The 23,464-nt window shown below is 58.6% G+C and overlaps 1 protein-coding gene across 28 annotated transcripts in view; it reads right to left on the bottom strand.

Annotated features, from left to right (window-relative positions):
* MACF1 (microtubule actin crosslinking factor 1) overlaps positions 1–23,464 on the bottom strand; it is a 142,871-nt gene that overhangs the window by 33,146 nt on the left and 86,261 nt on the right. For all 28 annotated transcript variants that reach the window (XM_066982410.1, XM_066982422.1, XM_066982411.1 and 25 more), the window contains 5 exons: positions 22,869–23,068; positions 21,686–22,181; positions 19,601–21,072; positions 940–1,101; positions 641–811 (listed from right to left, as the gene is read on the bottom strand). In XM_066982410.1, coding sequence (XP_066838511.1) covers positions 641–811; positions 940–1,101; positions 19,601–21,072; positions 21,686–22,181; positions 22,869–23,068 — 2,501 coding nt within the window. The remainder of the gene's footprint in view (positions 1–640; positions 812–939; positions 1,102–19,600; positions 21,073–21,685; positions 22,182–22,868; positions 23,069–23,464) is intronic.

Below are 23,464 nucleotides of genomic sequence, written 5' to 3'. Positions count from 1 at the left end.
GGTTTCAGAGCCAGAGAACTTCTCAGAGGCTTCCCCATCCTTCCCCCAAATCTATCGAGATCAAGTTTTTAACTTTCCCTTAAATTTCCTCTTCAAAATCTCAACACAATGGACCAAGCCTCAGTAAGAATTCACTTTTAAGACATTTTGCCATGACCGCACTTGAACTTTCATCTGCAGGCTCACAAAGGCAGGCTGTGACCCAGGCTTGTTATCTCTGCAAACACTGCTGCGCCTTGGGTTGGCTCTTAGTTTGTACATTCGTTTTGTTCAAATAGCCAAACCAGTAACTATAACACCAGCTTGCTCCTGACACAGCAGAATTATCAGCACAAACAAAACCAAATCTAGGGCTGGAAAAACATGGCCAACCAGCAAAACCAGCAGCAAACCTCAAGAGGCAGTACGACAATAAAGTCATGCTGGAGACTTAAGACCATGCAGATAGCAAGTGTGGACAAATGAGCTGCCTGCTTCCCACATCGAGGTGTGGGGAACCACCAGGAGAGCCACTGAGAAAGCAACAGACCTGTGTAGGTCCCAGGTACACCTAAGCTGGTTTCAGACCCCAAGAACACCTGGCTCTCCAGAGCTCCCCCTCCCTGCACGCCAGCCTGACCACCACGCCGTGCTCACTCACCTTCTGCTCCTGGATCTGGGCTTTCACCACCTTGTACTCGGCAGAGGGAGGTTTCTGGTTGGAGATGAGCTCCTCGGTGTCAGTCAGCCAGCTCAGCAAGGGCTCCAGGGCGTCCTGGAACTTCCCGCAGCGCAGCAGGGCCTCCTGCAGCTGGGCGATCCTCTGGGCCACCTGCACGGCACCCGCGCCCACAGCGGTGTCAGGGTGATCCCGCAGCCCCCAGCACCGGCGGCTCGGGGCTCAGCCCCCTGCCCAGCACCGCTTCTGCCAGCGGGCCCAGCCCCTGCCCGCGCCCTCACCTTCTTGTTGAGGGTGTTCCAGCGGGTGTTGATCTCTTCCATGTCATGCTCCAGCCCTTGGACATCACAGTTTTTCCCGGCGCTTTGGATGAGCCCTTGACCAACTCCATTCACTTGCTGCAGTTTTAGCTGGAGAGGATCCACTTGCTCCTTCTGGAACAGCTGGGCAAGGGAAGGGTGGGAGAGAAAAGCTATTTATAACCCGCGCGCTGCTCGCCCAGCCCCTCCATCATTCCATGGATACAACAGGCTCCCTTCTCTAGAGAAGACGCAGTAGCTACTGCTTGTCGTGGTGCATTGATTTTATTAGAGCTGCGCAGGTTTGCCTGAATGCCTCCGGCACCTTGACCCAGTGACGTGAATGTCCCAGGCACTCGCTGGCTTGGAGTCTGCAGCTTGGGGCCCACACACAGCCACCCCTGCTTTTAAACGGGAAAACTCCTTTTTCAAAGCACCAGAACAAGGTGGAAAATGTAAATTGGGGAATAAATTGGAGCATCAGCTATGGTCAGTCATCCGACTGGGAAACAACACTTCTGGGGAAAAAACAAAGCAATTCTCACAGCGATGCTGTTGAGAACAGAGACCCGACACCATGCAAGTTTTGTTAACCACGAAATTACAGACACTGAGAAGCTAGCCGTATTTCGAAAGACAAAGGCAATAGGCAATTAATGTGCTAGTCATTTACCGCACCACATATTTGGCACGGTCCTGCCTGGGAATCCTGTGGGGAAAAGCTTTGAAAAACAAAAAGATTTGATAGGGAAGGAGGAGGAGAGCGAACGAAGCTCCCCATCGTAACGAGAGGCAGCAGGGAAAATCCTGTTTCCCTGGAGGAGATAAGTGCTCTTTATCGCAGCTCCAGATCTGCTGCAAGCAGCCGCCGAGCAGGCAGCGCTCACTGCACGTGCCCCCTCCAGCGCACCGGCACCGCCGGGCTCCGCGCGGCCCCATCCCGAGCAGCCTTCTGCGTCCCCACAGCCTGCAACACAATCCCCAAAAAAGGGAGCGGAGTCGCTCATTGTTTATTCTGGGCCCTTGGACTACGAGCTCATACAGAGCACAGGTCACCCTGCAGCGCACACTGGAAAGGATTAGAGCGCTCGGCCCCATTGCAACATTTTCTCTTTTGGAAAGCGTTGGGAACTGAAGTCAGACAGCCGCGTGCCTGCTTTCTCAAGCGTGCCTCCTCCTTTCGTGCCCAAGAATATATGGACATTGACGGCATCTAAAAATGCCCTTGGATACAGAGCCCAAAATGCAAAACCCCTCCCAGCACAGCAGTGGATTGCAGACGGCACGGTTCTCCATACCAGGTAATCGCTTTATCTCTGAAGGAATACAGAGCGGGCAAAAAAGCCAAAGCACCAAAAAATGAATCTGCCTGAAAAATAGGGGTTGCCTTGATTTTCTTTCCCTATTTTCAGAGAGAAGGATACTTCCTCCTGTCGGAGCTCAGCAGCTCGAGAGCAGGGAGGTATCACTGCAGGGCATGAACTAAAGGGTGTGCTGGAAGACATTGTCCAGAGCTGTTTGCTCAGGGAGAATTATGCTACGGTTATAAGAAGTAAATGGTGACATGAAATCACCAATTCCCCAGCTACTTCTCCTGTTACTGTTTATATATGGAGCTGGCTGTTAGAGCAGCCAAACCCCCAAAAGGACCAGGCTGATAAGTCTGGCATGCAAACGTTTGACTACAGCACAGCGCGAGCCCCGGCTGAGCATGGTCCGAGCTCTCCACACGAGCATCGACTGTGAAAACAAACCCCAGGACTTCAGCAGCAGGCAGGGAGGGAGGGAGGCCAGCAGAAAGCCCTGGCATCAGGTGACAGAAACCTGCAACACGTGAATAAGTACAGCCCAGGAGCGCTGAGGTTGCACAAGGACCATTAAGAAGATAATCACATACGCTAACGGCCCGAAGAGCAAGTATGTCGAACACGCTTGTTTTCGTTCGCTCATGAAAGATTCCAGCGATTTAGTTCATTAACCTCAGTGTGACTCAGCTATGAAGCAAATATTTAACGTGCACCCTTCGCTGTGCGGAAAATCGCGAGGAAGCTCGCGCTGAGCGAAGCGGCTGGACAGACATCTTGGCGAGCAGAAGCGCAGCTGCTCCGCTACACCTCCTCCTCCTCCTCCTCCTCCTCCTCCTCGCTTTTGAATGCTTCCCAGAGCATCCCTCTGCTTTCTGCTTTGCCCATCTCCGCGGCGACCGCATCCCAGCTCCCCGTGCTCCTCGCCCCCCACTGAAGCCCTACGGGGCTGGAAACGCCTCGGTGGGGGCAAGGACCAGCAGCGTTCATCCCAAAGCTGCCAACAGCCCGCACGGCACTGAGCGGGGGATTTGGAAGGGGTTAACAACCAGGGACACCGCGCAGGGGGCAGTGAAAGCAGAGCAGCGAGGCTGGGAGGCTGGGAGGCTGGGACGGCAGATGTACGCTGCCGTAACCCGACGTCTCCTTTCCCTTCCAAAGGTGCCCCCGGGTGCCCAGCCCGGTGCGCCCACACACAGCCCCTCCAGCTCAGCCGTGTGCATTTTTTAAATGGGTGGCACAGCACAAGAGATGAGTAATTGCTACTGAACCGGGATTTTCAGCGCTGACTAACTTCTGATGTCTCCTCAGTGATATTTCTGCTAATCCAGTATTAAATCAGCACTCGCTTACGGGAACTCCACCACCGACCCGCACCCCTCGGGGTCCCTCCATGCAGGGTAAAGCAAACCCCAGCACGCCGAAGGAATTCGGCTGCCCTTCCATGTGGGTTCGGAGCCCCGCACCGTACCGTCCCTATCAGAGAGCTACAGAACGCAGTTGCTGCATTGGACCCGTTATTTCCACCCAATTTGTTTCACAGGACTCTGTCTTCCAACACGCTTTCTGCTTCGAAGATGGTAACCACCCCGCCGCACTCTGGCAAGAAAATTTTTCTGAAGAAGTCTGTAATTTATGTCTGAGGATAATATGCTTTAAAAAGCCACGAAAGTTTAAGACAATAGTTTAGATAATCAAGCAGTTAAAGTCTTTTGCCTCCCCTGACTATAAAAACATACAGTCCCCCCCAAACTTTTTCTCTGCCAATTTTAAGCCATAATCGGGAGGGAGAAGGCTGTTTCCAAGCCCGTGCTTGAGACGAAGAGCTGAGGAGACGATTACCAAAGCCTGCACCCCGCAAATCGTGTCAGCAAGTTATCAAGCATGCTGTGATTTCACACCCACCCCTCAATCACAAAATAAAGCGATTTTTATGCCTGAAACACCGTCTGCGAGTGCCTGAGTAACAAATACCTCATTATCTGGAACAAATCCATCTGGTGGAGCAGGAGGCCCTTCTGCGAGCAGAGCGGTGGCAGGGGGTCCCGGCGTGCCCACGGGCACCATGCCCTCGCTGTGCCCCGGGGCAGCTCCAGGGGTCGGGGAGCAGCGGGCGTCCTCCAGGCCCAGCCAAGGCCCAGTCGCCAGCCCCAGTGGCTCCGCGGTGCCGGGAGGTGCTGGGAGGGCTCTGGCCTCCATCCCTGGCAGTGTGGAGGCAGCATCCTGAGCTGCCACCTCTGCGGTGGGCGCCCTGGTGGTGGGGTCGTCCTCCAAAGCCGGCAGTTCATCGGAGAGCTGCTCCGGGCTGGGCAGCACGGCTGGGCTAGGAAAGTCGTCTGCATCCTGCAAGGCCACCACCGGCCTTCCTGCTGGTGCGGGGCCACCACCGAGAGCCCCGACTCCAGAGAGGACCGAGTCGGCCGCTTGTGGTGGCAGCGGAGCAGTGGGGACATCAGCAAATGGCGGCGGGGCTTCCAGAAGCTCTTCCACCACCACGGGCACAGTGGCGGTGGTGGCACCCAGAGGTGGGTGCTCAAAGCACAATTCCTCAGCATCCACGGTAGGATCCCCAGCATCTGGTGGCGTCTCCGGAGCCTGGGGCTCGGGGACAGCCACGTCCCCCGGTGCTGGTGGGTCAGCCAGAGCAGAAAGCCCCCCGATGTCCCACAGGCCAGCATCGAGAGCAGGCTGCCCGGCAGCGGGCGGTGCGCTGGGAAGCCATTCCGGGGCGGTTGGGCTGGGGGAGCCCCACACCACGGCCTGGCCCCGCGCCGCCGGCTGCTCCTCCCAGCCGCAGCCGAACAGCAAGTCCAGGTCTCCCGGCTGCAGCACGGCAGCCGGTGCCTCCCCGTGCACGACAGCCCCCTCCCAGGGGGACCCCTCGGTGCAGGCAGCCCCCTCCAGAGCCACGGCCTGCCCCAGGGGAACCGCGTCCCACAGGAAGCCCTCTGAAGGCACTGGGACCAGCATCGGAGTCTCAGATTCTAGCTCTGATACAGAGCCGGTGTGGAAAGGCGGCAGAGAACCGTGACAAGCATCCGCGTTTTCTGCCAGACAAGTTTGGCCCTCAGATCCATCACTCTCTTTTCCCAAGTCTGTGGTTTCGTCCTCAGAAACCATTTCTGGGACATCCTGGTTGGCGAGCTCTGTCCTTCCAGGCAGAAGGTGATAGCTCCCGGATGGATCCGCGCCCTCAACACCGACCTCGTCGTGCTGCAGGGGGGACCCTGGCTCCTCTGCCACCGTGTCAGGAGCCAGGGGCTGGCAGGGGGACAGCCGAGCCGGGGACGCTCGGCCAGGACAGGTCTCCTCGGGGAGCTGCGACACTTCACAGGGGGGTACCAGCAAGTCTTGGTTATCTTCACCCCACCCCACCGGAGCGCTGGGGTGACCTGCTCCCTCAAAGCCGGGGGCTGGACACGTGTCCATCTCGGGAGATGCCATCCCACCAGCCACCAGTGCTGCCACCGCACAGCTGTCCATGGGCTCCGGGTCCAGCAGCGGGTCAGGTACGTCCTCCACCAGCGCTGGTAAGTGCTGCTGGCTGGAGCCCGGCCCTGCTGCAGCAAGGGGGCTGGGAGAGGCCCCTCCATCCGAGTCCGTCGGGGTGATGGCTGAGGTGTCCCTTTCTGAGAAGGGCTCTGTCGCCGGCTCCATGGTGCTCAGCACCTGCGAGCTGCAGGTGACATCAAAGTCCTCCAGGTCCGACACGACGGCAGAGTCCGAGGCGCTGACTTCCAAAGGGGCTGTAGGTTCACATGCTTCCACTGCTGCCCCGGTGAGTTTTTCCGAATGTGGGTCCAGTCCCCCTGAGTCCAGTGGGGAGACCTGAACCTCCACCAGGATGGGGACGGCCCCATCGCCCTCGTCCTCATCCTGGCACTGCTCTTCCAGCTCCAGGAACATCTGCACCGAGTCCGTGTCAGACAGCTCGGGCACAGCGGGGCTGGCCGAGCGCTCCAAAGCCACAGCAAAGTCCTCGGCCTCGCACTGCACCGCCACATCCTCGGTGCAGCGCGTGCTGCCAGCGAGGGGGCCACAGGCACCCCCTGGGGTGCTGCAGGACTGCGCAGTCCCGGGGCTGGGGGCAGAGCTGTCCCCGGGAGCAGCAAATTGTTCCCTTTCTTCAGAAATATCTGCCAAGCAACAGCTCTTCTTCTCCTCTGCCACCAGCACAGCCTTTCCTCTCTCTGACAGCGTCGCCTCCTCCCACTCCTCCATCATTACCCAGCGCTCGTCCTCCTCAAATCTCAGCTCAGACTCAGTTTTCTCTCTGAGATTGGAGGTGATGAGAACGTTCAGTCCCGCATCCAGCAGCTCCTCGCTCAGGCACGGGGAGAGGTTGACATTTTCCACCGTGCAGTCTGACTCGGAGGCCTCCAGGGTCTCCTGGCGCCCATCGCTGAGGTTACCCTTGATGAAGTTCTTCCTGGCCCGTGGCCAGGTGGCACTGGGGAGCCGACAAGCCCTGGCCAGGTCCCCGGCACGAGCGTGGCCATCGCCCGCGGTCAGCAGGGGCTGGCGCTCATCCGCGGCACCACCGTAGCCGTCTGCTGCAAACTGCATGGCTGTCAGAGCCTCTGCCATGCCGGATGATTTGGAGACGTGCTCCAAAGTGAGAGACTCGGACATGGGCTCGCCGTGGTCAGCCTGGCCGGAGCGCTCGGCCAGCATAGCGCTCGACTCCCTCTTATCCCGTAGGGAAGGGTTGGAGGCGCCCACTTCCGACACCTCGCTTAGCGAGGCCCCCATCCTCTCTGCGAACTCGGTGAAGTTCGGCGGCATGAACGACTTCCACGACCGCCGGTTCACGTTCTCCTTCCTCTCAGGATTCGGCCGCCTCCGGGGTGGAGCTGGCGCCGGCTTGGAGACGTCGCTGCTGAGCTTCAGCGCGTCGAAGATGACCCGCTCGTCCAGCTTCTTCGCCTCCGGCGCCCTCGACTCGAACACGTTGGCAGCTCCCAGGGTCCCGTTGCTGGAAATGGTGCTGCTGTCCCCCTTGCCAAGGGTGCTCTTTGAAAGCTGGTTGAGCTTTGATCCCTGATCGATTTGCTCGTTGATTCTCATTGTGTCGTATATCGACCGCTGGGGCACGTAGCAATCCTCTATGTATCCATCCTCCTCCTCGCCCTTCCCCAGGCAAGTGCGGTTCTGCCGTAAACAGTCTGGCCTGCTCAGTGGTTTGCCCATGCTCTCGCCCTTACGGATGACGAAACCGCCCCGTCAACCTTGCGCGCGGCACCGCAGGAAGCATCACATCTCCGGCAGGTCCCAAACCCACGGTGGGCGGCCGCGGTCCCGACAGAGCGGTGCTACGGGGTCGGGAGGCTCTGCCGGCAGCGCTGCTTCGGCTCAGCAGCCCGACCACGGGGCCCGAGCAGCGGAACAGCACATCTCATCCCCGGCCCCCCCAAAAAGCCATCCGTCAGCAAAAACCATCCGAGCACGGCAGCTTCGACAAATATTCCCAATGGCCGTTTGCGATAGGAGCCGCAGAGTTTGAGGCTGTTAATTTATCCCGTGTGTCCTTCTTTAACAACAAAGGCACTGCTGGTCCGGGCCGCTCACGTATCGCAGCCCGGGCGCCGTGCGGCTCCTCTCATTCTCTGCCCAGCTCCAGTCCCGTGGAAGTCCAGCTGGTCCGAATTAGCCTCTCCCCCCGACTCTCGTGTTTTCATTTGAACTGAGCTTGTCAGCGGATATTCGTGCAAGTTTAAACACAGGAAGTTCTTCATTCAGGGCAAACTCGGAGGCTTCCTGCCTCAAAAACATGATGGCATTGTTGTTCCCTTCGCCCCACCGCGCCTTCGCGCCCGGGGCCACCGAGCCCCGGCGCTGCTCCCCCGGCGGGCTGCTCCGGCGGCGTGCGGCGGCGGAGGAGGGCTGCTGGGGCTGCTCTTTTCCTTTTTTTTTTTCTCCCCAGGAAAAAAAAAAATCGGCTATAAAACGCATCCAAAAATGGAAAGGGGCCGGATCGGCACGAATTCCCCCAAGTTCCCGGGAGCCGGCGGGGGGGACGGGGAGCAGCTGCGGCCGGCGGCGGCTTCCTCCTCCTCCTCCTCCTCCCACCTCCTCCTCCTCCTCCTCCCGGCCCGGCCCGCACTAACTTTCGCGGCGGCCGGCGGCGGGCAGCGGCGGCTCCGCACCGCCGGGCGGCCCGGCCATGGCGGGGGAGCGGCGGGGAGGGCTCGGGCCAGCCCGGGGGCGGCGGGGCCAGCGCGGGGGCCGGGGCCGGGGGCCGGGGCCGCGCTCCCCTTCCCCGCCGCTCGCTCTCGCCTTTTGTGCGCGGCTTCAGCGGCCGGGCCGGGCGCGCTGCCGCCCCCGCGGGTAGCCCCGGGCCGGTACGGCGGGCTGCATGGCGCGGCGGGGCCGCCGCCGCTGCTGCTGCTGCCGGTGCTGCTCCTCCTCCTCCTCCTCCTCCTGCTGCTGCTGCTGCCGGTGCCGCTCCGCTCCCCGCCGCGCCGCCGGCGGAACAAAAGGCCGGGCCGAGCCGAGCCGCCCAGGCCGCCGCACGCCGCGGCCCCGCCGCCGCCGCCGCTCGCTGCCAGCGCCGGGCTCCCGCCGCGCCGCCAACTCCGGCGGGGGGCGGGCGGGGGGCGGCGGGCGGGGGGCGGCGCTCGGCGGGGCGGGGAGGGGCGGGGCGGGGGGAGGCAGCGCCACCGCCCCCTCCCCGGGAGCCGCAGCCCCCCCCCCCACCCCAGCCCGGGCAGGGGGGAGCCGGAGCCGGGCCCGATGGGTTTTTTTTTTTGGGGGGGGGGGGCACCGGGGGCGCTCCGCCGGCCGCCGGCAGCCCCCGGTCCCCGCCCCGCCGGGGTGGCTCCTCCTCCGGGGGGAGGCGGCAGCGCAAATCCCCCGACAAAGAGCAGCAACGCCCTGCCTCGGCGGCGGCCCCCCCCCGGGCCCCGGCCGCTTTTGTCCGCGGAGGGGCCCGGCCCGGCCCGGCCGCCCCCGGAGCCCCCCAGCGCCGCGGGTGGGTCGGTTCCGGAGGGACCCCCCCGGGACCCCCGAGCCGGGCGGAGCAGCGCGGCCGGGCACCGGGCCCCCCCTTCCCATCCCGGGCACCGGGCCGCCCCCCCCCCCCCCGGGTCCCCTTCGCCGCCCCCCCGGGCACAAAGAGCCGCCGCTGCTCTTGTCGCCCCCCGGCAGCCCCCGGCCCCGCCGCCCTCTCCCCCCGGCTCGCCGGGGCCCCCGGGCAGGCTGCGAGCGGCCGGCAGCGCGGGGGGGAACCTGCGCTTCGGGGGGGTGCCGGGGGAAGTCGCAGAGTTGGGAGAGAAAAGCCCAGGGGGTGAACCAGCCCCGCACACCCCCGGGCTCCGGGACCCCCAGAGCCCCCCAGCCCCGCGGCTGAGCCCCAGCAGCTGCCAAAAACCAGGGCGGCCGGCGGGGCTCTGCACGCGGGGGGCGCGGTGCTGGGTGCTGGGGACCCAAGGGTGCCGTGGCTCTGCCGAAAGCCACCACTGAGCCCCGTCCCTTTTATGCCTGAGGAGCTGAAGCCAAGAAGAGATGAAAGGCCTGATTTTTCGGGCACGCTGCAGGTGCCTGCTGCCTCCAAAACCGCGGGGACTCGCCCGGGGCCGGAGCAGCAGCTCAGGGCACAGCTGTGCCAGGACCCGAGCCCCCCCCGAGCCCTTCGTTTGGAGGCAGCAGCAGCCCCTTGCTTTGAGGGGAGGGCAAACGGCAGTGAGCAACTGCTCCAGCACCACTCTCCCAGTGCTGGTTTTCCCCCAAAAGATGGAAACGATTGTTTTGCAAAGGAGGAGGCTTCCAGGGTTATAAAACGCCTGTTTAATTGCCTGAAGCATCCAGCTGAGCTGGCTGCAAACAACCTTTGGAAACCCTTTTCCTATAACCGTGATAAAACACGACCAAGGAAAAGAGTCGGGAGGTGAGGAGGGACGGACGAGCTGGGAGCGGGGTGCAGCAGCTCCGCGAACCTCCCGTCCTGCTGCTGGGGGAGCGCCTCGTGCATCCCAGGCCGTCCCTGGGCCCTCTCGTACAGATGCACGGGGCTCAGCTCGGTGCCCAGCTCCTTATACTTCGGGGGGACCGGGCCCCGGTGCAGGTTTTTAACGCGGCACAGCTGAAACAACTCGGGAAGGGCGGCCGTGCCATGCCAGCGCAGCCGCACGGCTCCCGCTGCCCCTCGGCTGGAGCGGGACCGTTACCGCTCCAGGGCCCCTCCGCCAGGAATCCCAGGCATCCAGGCCGGGGGCGCGGAGGCTTTTTTGTTCCACTCCTAGGAACGAGCTCGACGTGGAGCTGCCGGCTTCACAGCCAGAAATTCTTTTCCTATTTCCTCATAAAGTCACGTGCCAAAAGCAAGCCAAGTCTTCCCCTAACACATCCCCCCCTGCCCCCATCTCTAAAACCATTAGGGAAACATTCAGCAAGTACTAAAGCCAATTAAAAACCTGCCGTGCCTAGCCTGAAGACCTGAGGTGGAGCTCTCGCAGGTTCCCCAAGTCACCGGCCAGTCGGTGTTAAGCCACCAAGTGCCACCAGCGCTGGGGACAGAAGTCACGGGGCTGAAGGGGGCCGGGGAGCACAACCCTCGCTCCAGGGCTTTGCTCACGCTGCGCACTGGTGCGAAGGAGGGACAGGGCAGGGCGCGGAGGTCCTGTTTGAATTTCTGTCCTTTCTGCTGTCTGAACGGCTCTGGTATGTGGAGCCCTGCCAGCAGCGATCTCTGTTACTGAAATAAACGGCTGATAGAGCTTCCAGATTCGCAGCCCCGGGGGCTCAGGGGAGCGCGGCTGCTCGTTTCACAGCTAGCTGGACCCACGGTTCGGGGGCAAAGGACTGGAAGGGCCACCGGGACCCCGTACGTGGCTGTGCTTTAGTTCACAAATCCTCTCTGAGCAGCCTCACTGAGCCAGGCACAACTCTGGGTCCGAGGCTGGGGATGCTGCCACCGCTCTCGGTCCCTGTGGGGACACCGGAGCTGGCAGCGGGCTGCTCCCTGCCAAGAGGGGACCAACGGGAGCTGTGAGGGTGCCACCGAGCAGGACATGGGCACCCAGAGCCACTGCCTCCCCCGGCCCACCCGCTGGCCTGAGGGTGAGAAACCTCTGTTGAAACCCCCCAGAGGCTGTTCGAGCCTTGCTCGAGTTAGAGAGGCCCCCAGAGAGACCTGCTCAAAGGGGAAGCGTCCCCGTTTGTCCCCCAGACCCCCACTTTTCAAGCCTTCCTCATATGGGCACTGTCTCCGGGGCGCGGGGACGGCGAGCCTCCCGTGGCGGAGCGATGTCGCCTGTTTACGCCTGCATCGCATCCTGCCCGCCGCTACGGCGGCTGTTTACACGGCGAAGCGGTATTTGGAAACCAACATATTTTTAGCTTTCTTTTAATGCGTCTCAGCAGCTGGAAATGAGGGACCTGTGCTGGGAGATGATCAAGAGCCCAGAGACAGCTCAAAATCGCTGACGGACATGTTGCTAATGAGCCCGGCATACCACCGAGCGCCTTCCTCATCCTCGAGCGCCTTCCTCATCCTCGGGGCTCCTTTAATCCTCACCCTGCTGCCAGGCGCCAGCTCCCTCTGCCCTGCCCGTCCTCACCGAGCCTCTCCGATGGCAAGGGGTGGAGGGCAGAGAGCTCCTGGCTTGGCCCAGTGAGCTCTGGCCCGGTGGGGTTTGCTGAGCAGCCCCGGGGCTGGGTGCACGGGGTCCTGGCCGGGGGGGACGAGCCCCACGCTGCCACCTGAAGCTGCTTTGAGGGGACCTGGGGGGGTTTCAGACTCCGTCAGACATCACGATGAGAGCGCAGTGCCGCAGCGCACGCACCCGACATCGGCCTTACAAGCAGCTCTTTAGGTTTCGCTGAGATATCTGCTGGGGGAGGCGGGGAGTTTGTGCTTTTTAGTCTTTGCTGCATTTGTCGTTGAGTTCCGAGAGATTTCTTTATCTCCCTTTCAGTGCTGTTGCTCTCCTCCTAAACTCGCTTCTTTTGCCAAATCTCTGAAATTGGCGTTTCTGTGCGTTGCAAGGTACGCGGCGCTGCGTGGGCAAGCCCGGAGCCTGCAGCATGTTCCAGGCACCCGCGCCCGGCTAATCCCATCCGACCGTGCCGTGCTGCGGCTCCTCCATCCACTGCGCTCACAGCCAACTTCAAACCGATTTCATGTCGGGCCTCAGCCACCACGCAATCCCCCTCTTCAAAGCCAGAAGGGTTTCGTGATGCCGGCTGCGAGTGCGCCTTTCAAGCAGCGATTTGCATCCTGCAACCCATCAGTTCTTCGGCACCCGCGGACACCTCGCAGGGCTGGGGGAGGCAACTCACCTCCGCGGGGTCTGCACGGCCGCAGGAAAGCGGTTAGGGCCGGGTTGGAAACCAAACTCCTGGAGTAACCTTCTGCAGGTTGGATGTGCGGATGCAGGGAGCACCGCATTTCTAGTTGTTTCTTTAACAAGGGTGCAAGAGCTTCACTGAAGCGCTTTTCCTGCAAAGCAGCCAGCATAGATATTGGTATAAATAACTCCTGAGCGGAGCCTGGAGCCCACATGTTACAGCAGCGATCAGACTCAGCCCTACAACTTGCCATTCTGCACGCGGTCGCTGCGGAGCCTGGTGCTCCCACGACGCCCATCTGCGCAGCGCCGAGTGCCCCGAGGCATCCTGCAGGGACCGAGAGGGGAAGGCAGAGCCCTGTGCCCGCGCTGTAGTGCCTGCTTCTGTCCCTGGCCCCCCTTTTTCCCTGCAAATCCCCCCCGTGGCTGCCCCTGAGCAGGGGGCAGCGGGGAGGGCCACGGGACAGGGCGGTGAATCAACAGCTCTGCAGGCTCTGTAGGAAGTGAGGTAAGTGCGTTATCATCCCGAGAATCCTCTGGATGGGAGACATTTTAAATCACTCCTTCGGCAGAAGAATTGGCAATTGTTCTGTGCGCGCTGCGGTGACTAATCCAAGTCCGAGCCGTTCCCCACGCCAAGTCTGCATCTGCTCCAGCCTCTCCCCGTCCCTGTCCCCAGCAGAGGACGAGGACAGCCGGGTGCCGGGGGGCAGCCGTGGGGTTTGCTCCACCGCGTGCTGCCAGTGGGGCTCCCCGCAGCCACGGCCCCATTCCTCGCTCTCCTCTGCTCGGCCCTCGCAGACAAGCGCTTCCACCCTCCTGGCTCTCCGGGGCTCACACGAAGCCGGTATTTTTAGTATCTCCTGGAAACCCTGCGAAGTGTCAGCACCACCAGTTAACGAACCCTCCTCTGGAAGAGGACAGTCCCATGCTCATCTCCCCTGGCGCGGGCCGGCAGGGAGCTGGCAGAAGAACCAAGGCATGCACAAGTGGGTGGCTTTGGAACAGTGACCCAAGCTGACTCCTGAAAGGGTCCGTTTGATCACAGCATAATTGTTTTATGGTTAAAAAAAAAGCGAAAAAAAAAGCCTTGTAAAAGCCTTGCTATGATTTGTTCAGTCTCAGCAGCTCTCAGCTTCCCTCACTTGTTCCCAGCTCGCACAGACATGCGAGATCTGCTCCCGAAGCTGCCTGTGCGTTGCCACCTTCCCAGTGACATCTCAAGGTCAAAACTCAGCCACCGCTTTCTGAGGAACGGGCGCGCACCGGCGAGGCTCCCGCTGGGGAGGACAAGCTCCAGGTACAATTTGCTCTTCATCTCATTTGAGATGAATTCATTTCCAAAGAATGAGAAGGCTGCGTGCTGCAGGGGCCACTCACGCTCAAGTGTCTCTTCTGCGAACACGTTTGTTTACAGCGCTCCAGACCAGCGGATCAGAAGCGCGGGCGAGCAGCGCCAAGTGCCACCAAGGTGCTGCAGCTCCGTCGGGGACCTCACCCTGGCACCGCCACCCGGCGCCGAGCTCGGCACGGGGCAGGCGCGGCCACCTGCTCCCCGCTCCCACGTTTATCACCCATTTTCCAACAGGGGAGATGGTGCCTTTAAGGCAGCTTAGCAGCTGTCAGAGAGGAGGCATTTTTGCGTGTGTTGCTGATGCTCAAAATACTAGCCAGAGATACTTTAAGTAGGCCTGGAAAGCGTTCAACAAGAAGACACCATCGTGCAGCCTGTCCCCGCTCCCAGCCCCATCCCACCCAGCTGCTCGGGACGGGACGACTGCAAGGAGCCACGCGCATTCCTCTGGGGGCACATAAGGGTTAAAAATACCACCGGGGGCTGCGAATCGTCCCCTCCGCCACCGCCCCAGCCGGGTCACCAGGAAAAGCATCCCTGGAGCCCAGGGCCAGGGCCAGCAGCGAGGGTACCGCACGCGGCGAGGAAGAGCTCGCCGCCTCGCTGCCGCTCTCCAGCTTGGACCCGCAGCCCTGGCACGGCGGCCGATTTTCCTTTGCACATCTTTGAGAGCAGCTCGGCAGTGGTGGAGCAGACCCCAGTGCAGGGGACAGAGCCTGACCGACGGTCCCCGAGACCAGGAGGCGTGTGCACCCAGTCTAGTACAAGAGGAGCACAAAACACCGCTCATGACTGCTCTCTCCCCCAGCCGGCAGAGCAGCGTGCTCTGCAAATGCGAATGGCATCAGCTCCGGGAGAGGAGCCACCCGTTTCAGTCATCCTGCAAACTAACCCACGAAGCACAGAGCCGGGCAGCCACATGCCCCTGCCCGTGTCTCTCCTTGCCACCGGTGCCCCTTGCAGCGACAACAGTTTCTTTTTCCAAGCAAATGTTCAGTTTAGCAAAAGCACAGCGCTGCCATGTTCGGGGCTCCCTTGGTATCCCCCATGGTCGCACCGAGCCACGTCCGGCGTCAGAGCGCTTTTATTTGCCGTTTTCACGCTCCAGCCTCGCTGCTCTCAGCCACGAGGCTACCTCTTGCCCGAGCCCATGACCAGGCAGGTGCTGCTCCTGCACCAGCACGAATGCAGAGCAAACACAGAGAGAAATAAAGGCAAATTCTGCCTCGGATTTCTGCGCGCCTCCGCTGCATAGGGAGGAAACCACCCACCCCACTGTGTGCCTGGCTCCTGCTCTGCAGTTGCTCCCATGGCTTTGCCGGAGGCGACGCCGTGGGGACGGGCAAGTGAATGATGCCCAGGGCAGCGAGTGCAAGGCAAATGCTGGCGGGTGAGAGCCCCAGAGCAGACCATTTCTGGTCAGCTCCCACCTGAGGGCTGGGGAATCGGAGCTCCGAAGAAAGTGGACACTGTCCTGCCTCAACGCGGGGCTGCAGCACGGGGCTGCAACGAGCTCATTGCTCCTTTTTCTTAGGGTGACATGGGGAGGGCCCGGAGCAGAATTAGAAAGAGCAGCATCTGAATGGGAAGATGACTAATGCTGCTCAGGACTTTACTCGCTAGCTGCATCACCACTCCTGGGATTTCTTTCCCTGACTTTTTTTTTTTTTAAGCAGACAAAGGGGTTCTGCAGGCACGAGGGCTGAGGGCTGTGTGGGCCCCGGACGACCTGACCTGCTCTAAAATGAAATGGGAGCGTGCCATAAGTTATTGCTGTCCAAGGGTCCTCCCTCCCCCTGTCCTCGAGCACAAAAGCTTTATTGGCACGAAGCAGCCTTGCCTAAGCACAGCACGTTGAGCAACTCTGGTTTCAAATCGCCTCCCCGAAAGAGCGGCTGCCGGAGGAGCAGCGGGGAGCTGGGCTGCGGGGTACCCCGGCACGCCTCGGGGTGCTCGACCCTCGCTCCTGGGGGGCTCTTGTGGCTCGGAACCACCCCCGGCCTCCTGCCAGCCCTCCCAGCGCAGGGGCCCCCAGCCGGGATCAGCCGCAGCGGTGATGCCTTCGTGCGGCTCGGCGCTGCTCCCTGCCTGGCTGGGGCTTGGGGCGAGATCCCGGGGAGCGCCGCCTGTGCCAGCCGCAGCAGGTCCCGGCTCGCCGGCATTCCTGCGCCGTGCCCCCGCGCCCGGAGCAGCTGCGGCAGGGGGGTGCCGGCTGGGAAGGGGCTCGGCCGTTCCCTTCCTCGTCCCCTCTCACCCACGGTCCGGCCGCGTTTGGAGGCACAAAGGCATCCTCCCCTTCAGCATCTGCACCGGGGCAAATGTGAAAGTGATCGTTTGGTTGTGGCGACAGGTTTGATGTTTTTTTCCTGGGTTTCAGCTGGGGTAAAGTTCCTCAGACACATGCAGAAATCATTTCTGGACTGCAAGGCCAAGGGGGAACGAAGGCACTCTGCCCAGCTTCTGCACTCATCCCCTGCATGGGAAGGAAAGCGTTCCCCAGAAGTACAGAGCCGCTCTGGCACACTACTGCAGGAGGGGAAAAGGCTGCTTTCACTCCCAAGCCTTGTTCTATACTGTAGCGAGCCAAAAAAACTGCTCGCACCTCTGACCCAGGGAGCATTGCACAGCTGTGTGTTACTCTCTGCTCTGTAGGTGAAACAGAAAAATGAGACCTTGTCCAAAATTAACGCGGTGAATCCAAAGAGGGTCCTGGCTCACTGTTCAAGATCGTCAGTGCTAAGTACCAGACAGGCTTTGAAAGACGAGTTCAAAATCCAGCATGCAAAACGTAAGCAGCAAGTAAACAAAACCAGGCAGACGTCTTCCCAAAACCCCAGCCCAGATGTCTTCCCAAAACCACCGGAGAACGCGATTCCATCTGCTTGCCGAGGCCCAAGCTGACAGATGCTCTTTGGGCAGGTGAGACGAGCCCACGCCTGGGGCTTTCTGGCACCGCCATGGCGAAAGAGCAAACTGCAACTCTCCTTTATCCTCAGCACAACTTTGGCTACCCAGCCTTTGGGAAGAAGGACTGCAATTCTGGCTCTTCTGGGTCAGGGGTTGCCGCTGCTTGAGAGCGGGCTTCGGAGAAAACCCCAACGTCTCCGCGTGACCCCGCGTCTCTCTGCACCCAGGGAGTTATTCCCCTGGGGAATTCTGCTGTTTGCTAAACTGAATCAACGTAGCTGTTATGTTTAGTAACATTTTGACTGTGGCTCATTTGATTTCAGTCATTAAAATTTAATATTACTGTGAGCTTTGAGAAAACCAAGCCGACAGCAGAGAGGGCGGAGGGGGAAGAAGTGCCCCAGCCCGCGTGCTCCCAGCAGCAGCTCTCGCTGGTGGCTGCCTCGTGCCAAAGAGCGCAACGCACTGTGTGACGCTCGTGGAGATGGCACGGAAAGGACTTTCCTGTTTTTAGTACCCTTTTATACAAAAAAGGGCTCCTCAGAGAGCTTGCGTGTGTTTATTGCTCTCGCAAGCGATGCCAAGCCAGCCTGCTCTCCTCTGAAGTGAAACCACGGCCCGCGCTCCTGCACCGTCTGCTCCCGTGCCCGCGAGCTCCGGCAGCGCCGTGCCCTCCGATGGAGCTGAAGCATCTCACGGGGTAAAGCAATACCCATCAGGATGTCCACGTAAGCACAGACTCCAACCCTCAGAGAAGCCTCTCAGCCGCACTTACCTCAGCATAAAACGAGGGGGTGAAGGAGATGACACCTTCAGGACTCTTCCAGCCTGGGTTCTCCCAGCCCTCTACCAGCCCCAGCAACTCGCCTCAGCCCAGTTACTGGGGCCCGAGGAAGGCTCTTCCCCTGTGGGGTGGCTCATGGGGCGTTTGCAGGCAGGAAAAGAAAAATACGTGGGAAGTGTCGAGTATAAGCTGCTTCACAAGTCATCTGCCCGTGGCCTCAGCCAGCCTTCAATACCTCTCCTTTGATTAAAACGTGGACACTGAGCCCAGAAGTGCCCACCTTTGTCAGGGCTGCATTGGCAGCGTGCCGGGAGCCCTGGGGCCACACGCCTAATTTGCATCTCATTTACACAGATGTTCATTAAAATTGATGCCTTAAGACATGCTATCTGCCCGCTCACACCCCCTGGGCAGGCAGAGTGAGCCCCTGGGGCTTCCTGCTCTTGTCTGGGGGGAGCCAGGCCTGCGTGGCCCACGAGCAGCGGGCTCAGGTGCTGAGGAACCAGAGCCCCCCCCGAGCAGCAGGGCAGAAGCGGGGCCCCTGGCCAGTGCTGCCTGAACCCCTTCCATCACATCTGCCCGTAGGCAGAGCCCTAAGACGAGGCTTTACAAATATCTGCTCTGCAACGCGTGCACCTCGTACAACAGCGCCTGCTCTCCGGACGAACCGTGCACGGGAGGAACGCTGCCACGTACGGGCGACTGCTCCATCCGCCATCGCCTCTCCCCCACTTCGTCCTCAGGCATTACACAGCACAACCCTACGCTCACTGCCGCCACTTCCACTTTTCCCACTGAGCTTTCCACGATCAAGACCCCGCTGTGGGGTGCAGGTCTCCCTCCCGGCCCTCGCATGCGTGGCCCCAGCCCCACTAGGCCTTGTGCGCTGCACGGACACGGCGTCAGTTACACAGACCAGAAACTCCTTTTCGGATATATTTGCTGCAAAGCAGCTGTGGAGTGTTCAACATTGAAATTAAGTCCTTCCTAAGCAATGCAAGTTTAACGCCCAACACGAGATAACAGCAATGCAATCACGTAAGCTGGAGTTCGCCCTGTTAGTAACGCTGCCGAGCTTTTTTGGACAGGCAGCCCTCAAAGCAGAACTACCCTGTCCTGGTGAGGGGTTCACAGAGCTGCCAAGTGATGGAACGGGATCAATTAGCCATGAGATGAAAAGTAAATGGCTGTAAAAATGCCTCCCCCTCCCGCCCTCCATGATCACCAGGAAACGGGCAGCCAGATGTAAATCAGCCCAATCATCGGCTCCTGAGCACATCGGTAATAGAAGTTTCACAGCGAGAGAGTTCCTAAGTAGTATTAATGTAATTAATGTAGTGTAACAGCATGACCCAATAACATAGTACTGTATTTAAAAAAATCAAACACAATCCAACTCTTTTCTCAACATTTCCTGCAAGCCTTGATGGTCCTGAACTGGTCCTTTGCTGGAAACATGAAAAGCCCACAACAAAAATCATCTCTGCTTGGTTTCTTTCTCCGTGTGTCCCCTTTCTCCCACAGCTCTGGCTTTATTTGCACCCAAGGACCCCCAAATGGATGTACATGTGAACAACAAGTGGGAAGGGTGGGCCCGGTAGAAAGGCCTACAGGATGATCTGATCTGGACGAGGCTCTCAGACGATGCTAACAGCTCAAACGGACTCAAAAACATTCCTCCTTCCCGCAAAACGTAAATACCAACCGCCTCCAAAAGCCCAGGAGGTACTGGCATACCAACATTACACACCGCAAGAACAGGGGAAAGAATTTTTTCTGCCAGCCACAAAACCTTGTCTCTTCCTTTCACTGCAGACTATCAAGTCCAGCAGTTGATTTTGTATTCTCCAGAGCAACAGTAATCTACTGCATCCAAAAATGCCGACCTAGCAATGAACAACAGTCACAACAGCCTGAAGAACAGAGGTCCTACACAAAAGACCACAACACTAGACAGACCTTCAAACACCAAGTGCCATTTAAGAAGTGCTTTAGCATAAAGACTTACCTTGAAGTCTGCCAACTGCTGGTTGATGGTTTCAACCTCTGTTCCCACCACCCACTGCAAGGCCTCGTTCTCCTCTGCCGCTGTTGTCATGTGGGTCAGCTCCTTCAGCCTGCTGTAAAAGTCCTCGACACGTGACAGGGTCATTTCTACCTGCTCCTGACGGTTCTTGCCTCTCTCAGTCAGTTTGCTGCACTGTTTGTTCAGCGTCTCCAATTCACGTTTCAGTCCTAATAAATCAGGGCTCCCTTCATCCTCAAGCATTTTCTTGCATTCACTTTCAGAAGCCTCAATGTCAGACTTCAGCCTGTGGAGCTTGCCCAGGAACGTACGAACGTCCTCTGCTTGGGACTGAAGGCTGTCAGAGTCTCTCCCGATGGGGCCCATGCTGTCTAGCTCATCATCGAGATCTGCCAGTTGAGAGAACATCTCCCTGACCCGACTATTGAACTGGCCAATCCCTTCAAGTTTGTTTTCCATGAGCACACAGCAGTCATTTACTTTCTGCTTCACAGCTTTAAAGTCCTCCTGAGCCACCTCAGCTTGGTTTAACAGCTGAGAACAGTCAGACCCATCCGGAGCATCTTCTACTAGACCTTGGGTGAAGTTTTTCAGATAATCCACTTGTGGTTCCAGGGCATGCAGCACCTCCTGCTGGGCCCTGAGTTTCTCCAGGTTCTTGTTGCTGCAGGCTTGTGGCCCTAGTGCATCAAAGATCTCCAGCTGGTGCTTTGCCCCCTCCAGCTTCTTCTCGATGTTCTTGAAGCTCTCTTGAAACTCCTTGAGCCTCTGGGACATTTCGTCAAGGGAGCCCGTCTTGGCTTGCAGCTCTTCTGTGATGGCATCCATCTTCTGATTGATCCCAGCCTTCTCATCCCGAATGTCATCCTCATCGGTCTGAGAAGCATCGATCAGGATGTCAGCAGCACTGTTCAGCATCTCCAGCAAGGAGCGGCGCTTCTCCACGTCGCTCAGCATGGCCTTTGATCTCAGAAGAGTTGCCTCCAGCTGCACCGGATCCAGAGTCACTTCCAGCTCTGACATCTTTGCCTTGCAGTCCTCCACCCAAGGCAGGAGGTCCTCTGTGTGCCGTTGGTACTTCTGAGCTTTCTGCAAGCAGTCCTTGAGCTTAGAATGTCTGTCAGCAGCCTGTTTGCTGAGCTCTTCCCAGTGTGTTTTGAGGCTGACCAACTGGTTTTGGAGAGTGGTCTTCTCCTCCCCAGGCTGGACAGAAAGCAGCAGAGATTCTCCCTCAGCTACGATCATCTCATAGGTGCCACTGTGTTGGTTGAGACTCTTCTGGAACTCCTCTTGTTCCTGAATTTGGCTCTGTAGCCTCTCCAGTTTAGCAGAAATAGGTTGGCTCTGAGCTTGCTGGCACAGTTTGTCATCTAGCCAGGTCCTGAGTTCATCAAACATATGCTGGAACTGCTGGGAACTTGCAAGCGCAGTCTGCAGTCGGTTCATCCGGTCGGCTGGAATGGAAATAAGATTAGAACGCAACAATTAAGCTGGAATCAAATAAGCAAAGTGCAATTATTTAAAATCATCTCAGATGCACCAACTGTGTTTTGATTAACAGGAAGGAGTTTTCCATTGCATCACTATCATTTTTGCTCACCAGTTCATGAATTTCTTTGGAAGTAATAGGTAATGATAATGCAGTAATCTCAGTTCTCCTAAGCAGCTTCTAAACACAACCTCTTAGAAACCAGAAGGGGAATCCCAAGATTAGAAGGTAGCCACTGTGCCTTCTCTACTCCCCATTCTGAAGTTAGGGACCATTTTTTTTTTTTCCAGGCACTGTACATGCCACACTTCAACAAGCCTGCCTGGCTTGCAGGAGAGCCACTTTCTGTACTTTCACCAGTGGGACTAAACATCTCTGCTCACTCTCCAGGTTTGGATATGTCCAGAGTGAGAAGTCTCCTCTGCTTAGTGCCACATAAAACACCCACAAAGCACCTCACTAAAAATGATAAATAGTCCGTCCCTTATTATTCTTAAAAACCCAGTGATGGGTGAACCCTGTGGCAAAAAGCATGGGGCAAAGTTCAACACCTCTTAACCAACTTCATGCTGTCTCACCTGCCAGGTCTTCCAGCCCTTTGAGAGGAAGAGCCACGGTTTCCAGACGTTTCCTCAGCTCATCTTTCAGATACTGCTCCCCAATCAGTACAGACAGGTCATCACAGAGGGTCTGAGCCTCTGCGATCTCCTCTTCCAGCTGCTCCAGGTCTGAGCGGATCTCACTGGTTTCCTCCAGCTGCTGTTTCACGGCATCGGGCTGCGCGCTGACAGCAGACTGGCTGCTCAGGCGCTGCCCAACCGCCTTCACCTTCTCCGAGAGGCCCTGCAGGAGCTCCTGGTACTGGGTACTCTTCACTATGGCTTGATCAATTTGGCTGGAGCGGGAGTTGAGGCGTTCTGTTAGCTCGGACCATTTCTGATTAACCCCTTGGAGCTCTTCCTGCACCTGGTTAGTGGATGGAGAAACATCTCCAGGGCCAGTTAGGATGCTCTGAGCTGCCTGGTTGAGCTGCTCATGCTGTTGTCTGCGAGCTTCAAATTCCTTCAGCATAAACTGGAACAGAAATAACATGAAAATGTTTGCGTAAAACTGACAGCTCTGAGTACACACAGTCAAAACAAACCAGACCTCCAAGGGTTTTATCCAGCCCACAGAATCACTAGGAGCAAAGCGAGATGCTCCTGGGGCGGGACAGCAGTTGGGCAAGGGATACCGTGATTTATTGTGACCTTGTAACTTAGAAAGCTGGGAGGGGTCTGAGACTCCAGCGACAGAGTATTCTGCTCTCTCTCTTATTTGTCCTACTGCTGTGTAATGTAACATAAACCGGTTAGATGAGAAGGAAATCTAATTACATTAACTGGGGCATTTTATTTTACGATGTGGCTGGTTACAGACGTGTTAGTATTTGGAAGCAGTAGGTAGGGAACTTGCTGCCAGGCAGTGCCCCAGGTGGAAGGGCAGCATTAGCAAGTCCTGCAGAGCATCAGCACAGGTCTTATTTAAAGCAATTTTGCTCTCCAGGAGGGGCCAAGTGATTCACCGATGAGTCAAGCCAGTGCAGGGAACTGAGTTCAAGCACTGCACCCATCTCAAGTTATTCACAGCAGTTTGCAGTCAGCGGGGTTTGGTGGACTTGGAAGAAGAGCCCTGAGATCTTCCACCTCACACAGCGGAAGCGACACCCTCCTTCCTTGTCCCTAACCCACCGTGGGGACGTGCACACAGCCCCCAGCTCACCTGGACCTGCTGCTTCTGTGCATTCAGCATGTTCGGGTCGATGGAGAGGGGTCCCAGCACGCTCATCATGAGCTCCTTCTCCATCAGCCAGGGCCGCAGCTGCGCCTCGGCAGCCTGGAAGCTGGCCAGCTGGTTCGCCGACTCCTCCAGCTTCTGCTGCCGCTCGGCCGTTGCCTGGCTGGCTCGCTCCCACCTGCAATCTGAAGCAGCGGCTGCGTTGGCGCTGGTCGTGCTCCCTTCCACTGAGAAGGTTTTTCACCCTCCCTGTGGTTCACCCGACACGGGAAACCTCCTCAGCGTTTCTAGCGTGGCTCTACTCACTCTCCATCTAATAAGCCGTTACCCATTTCTAATGGCTACGTGGTCTTGAAGCTCATAGAAAAAACCTCGCAAGCAGGATTTCTGCAATCTAGTCACTACTGCCACGAGCTCGGCTGACCTTGGGTGAGCCATCTCACAGCTCTGGCTCAGAAACCAGCTCCGATAAATGAGGATACTCTCATGTGTATCAGTCCTCAAACAGCACATTCAGATCTCCTGGACGGAGAACTCCGTAAACACGTTCCTGCTATTTCAAAGAAGAGAATCTCTGGGCT

This window comes from Anser cygnoides, chromosome 24 (genome assembly GCF_040182565.1).
Source record: "Anser cygnoides isolate HZ-2024a breed goose chromosome 24, Taihu_goose_T2T_genome, whole genome shotgun sequence".
In the NCBI taxonomy this organism is placed as follows: domain Eukaryota; kingdom Metazoa; phylum Chordata; class Aves; order Anseriformes; family Anatidae; genus Anser; species Anser cygnoides.
Note: the sequence above shows the minus strand (reverse complement) of the source record. Positions and strands in the feature narration are given on the sequence as shown.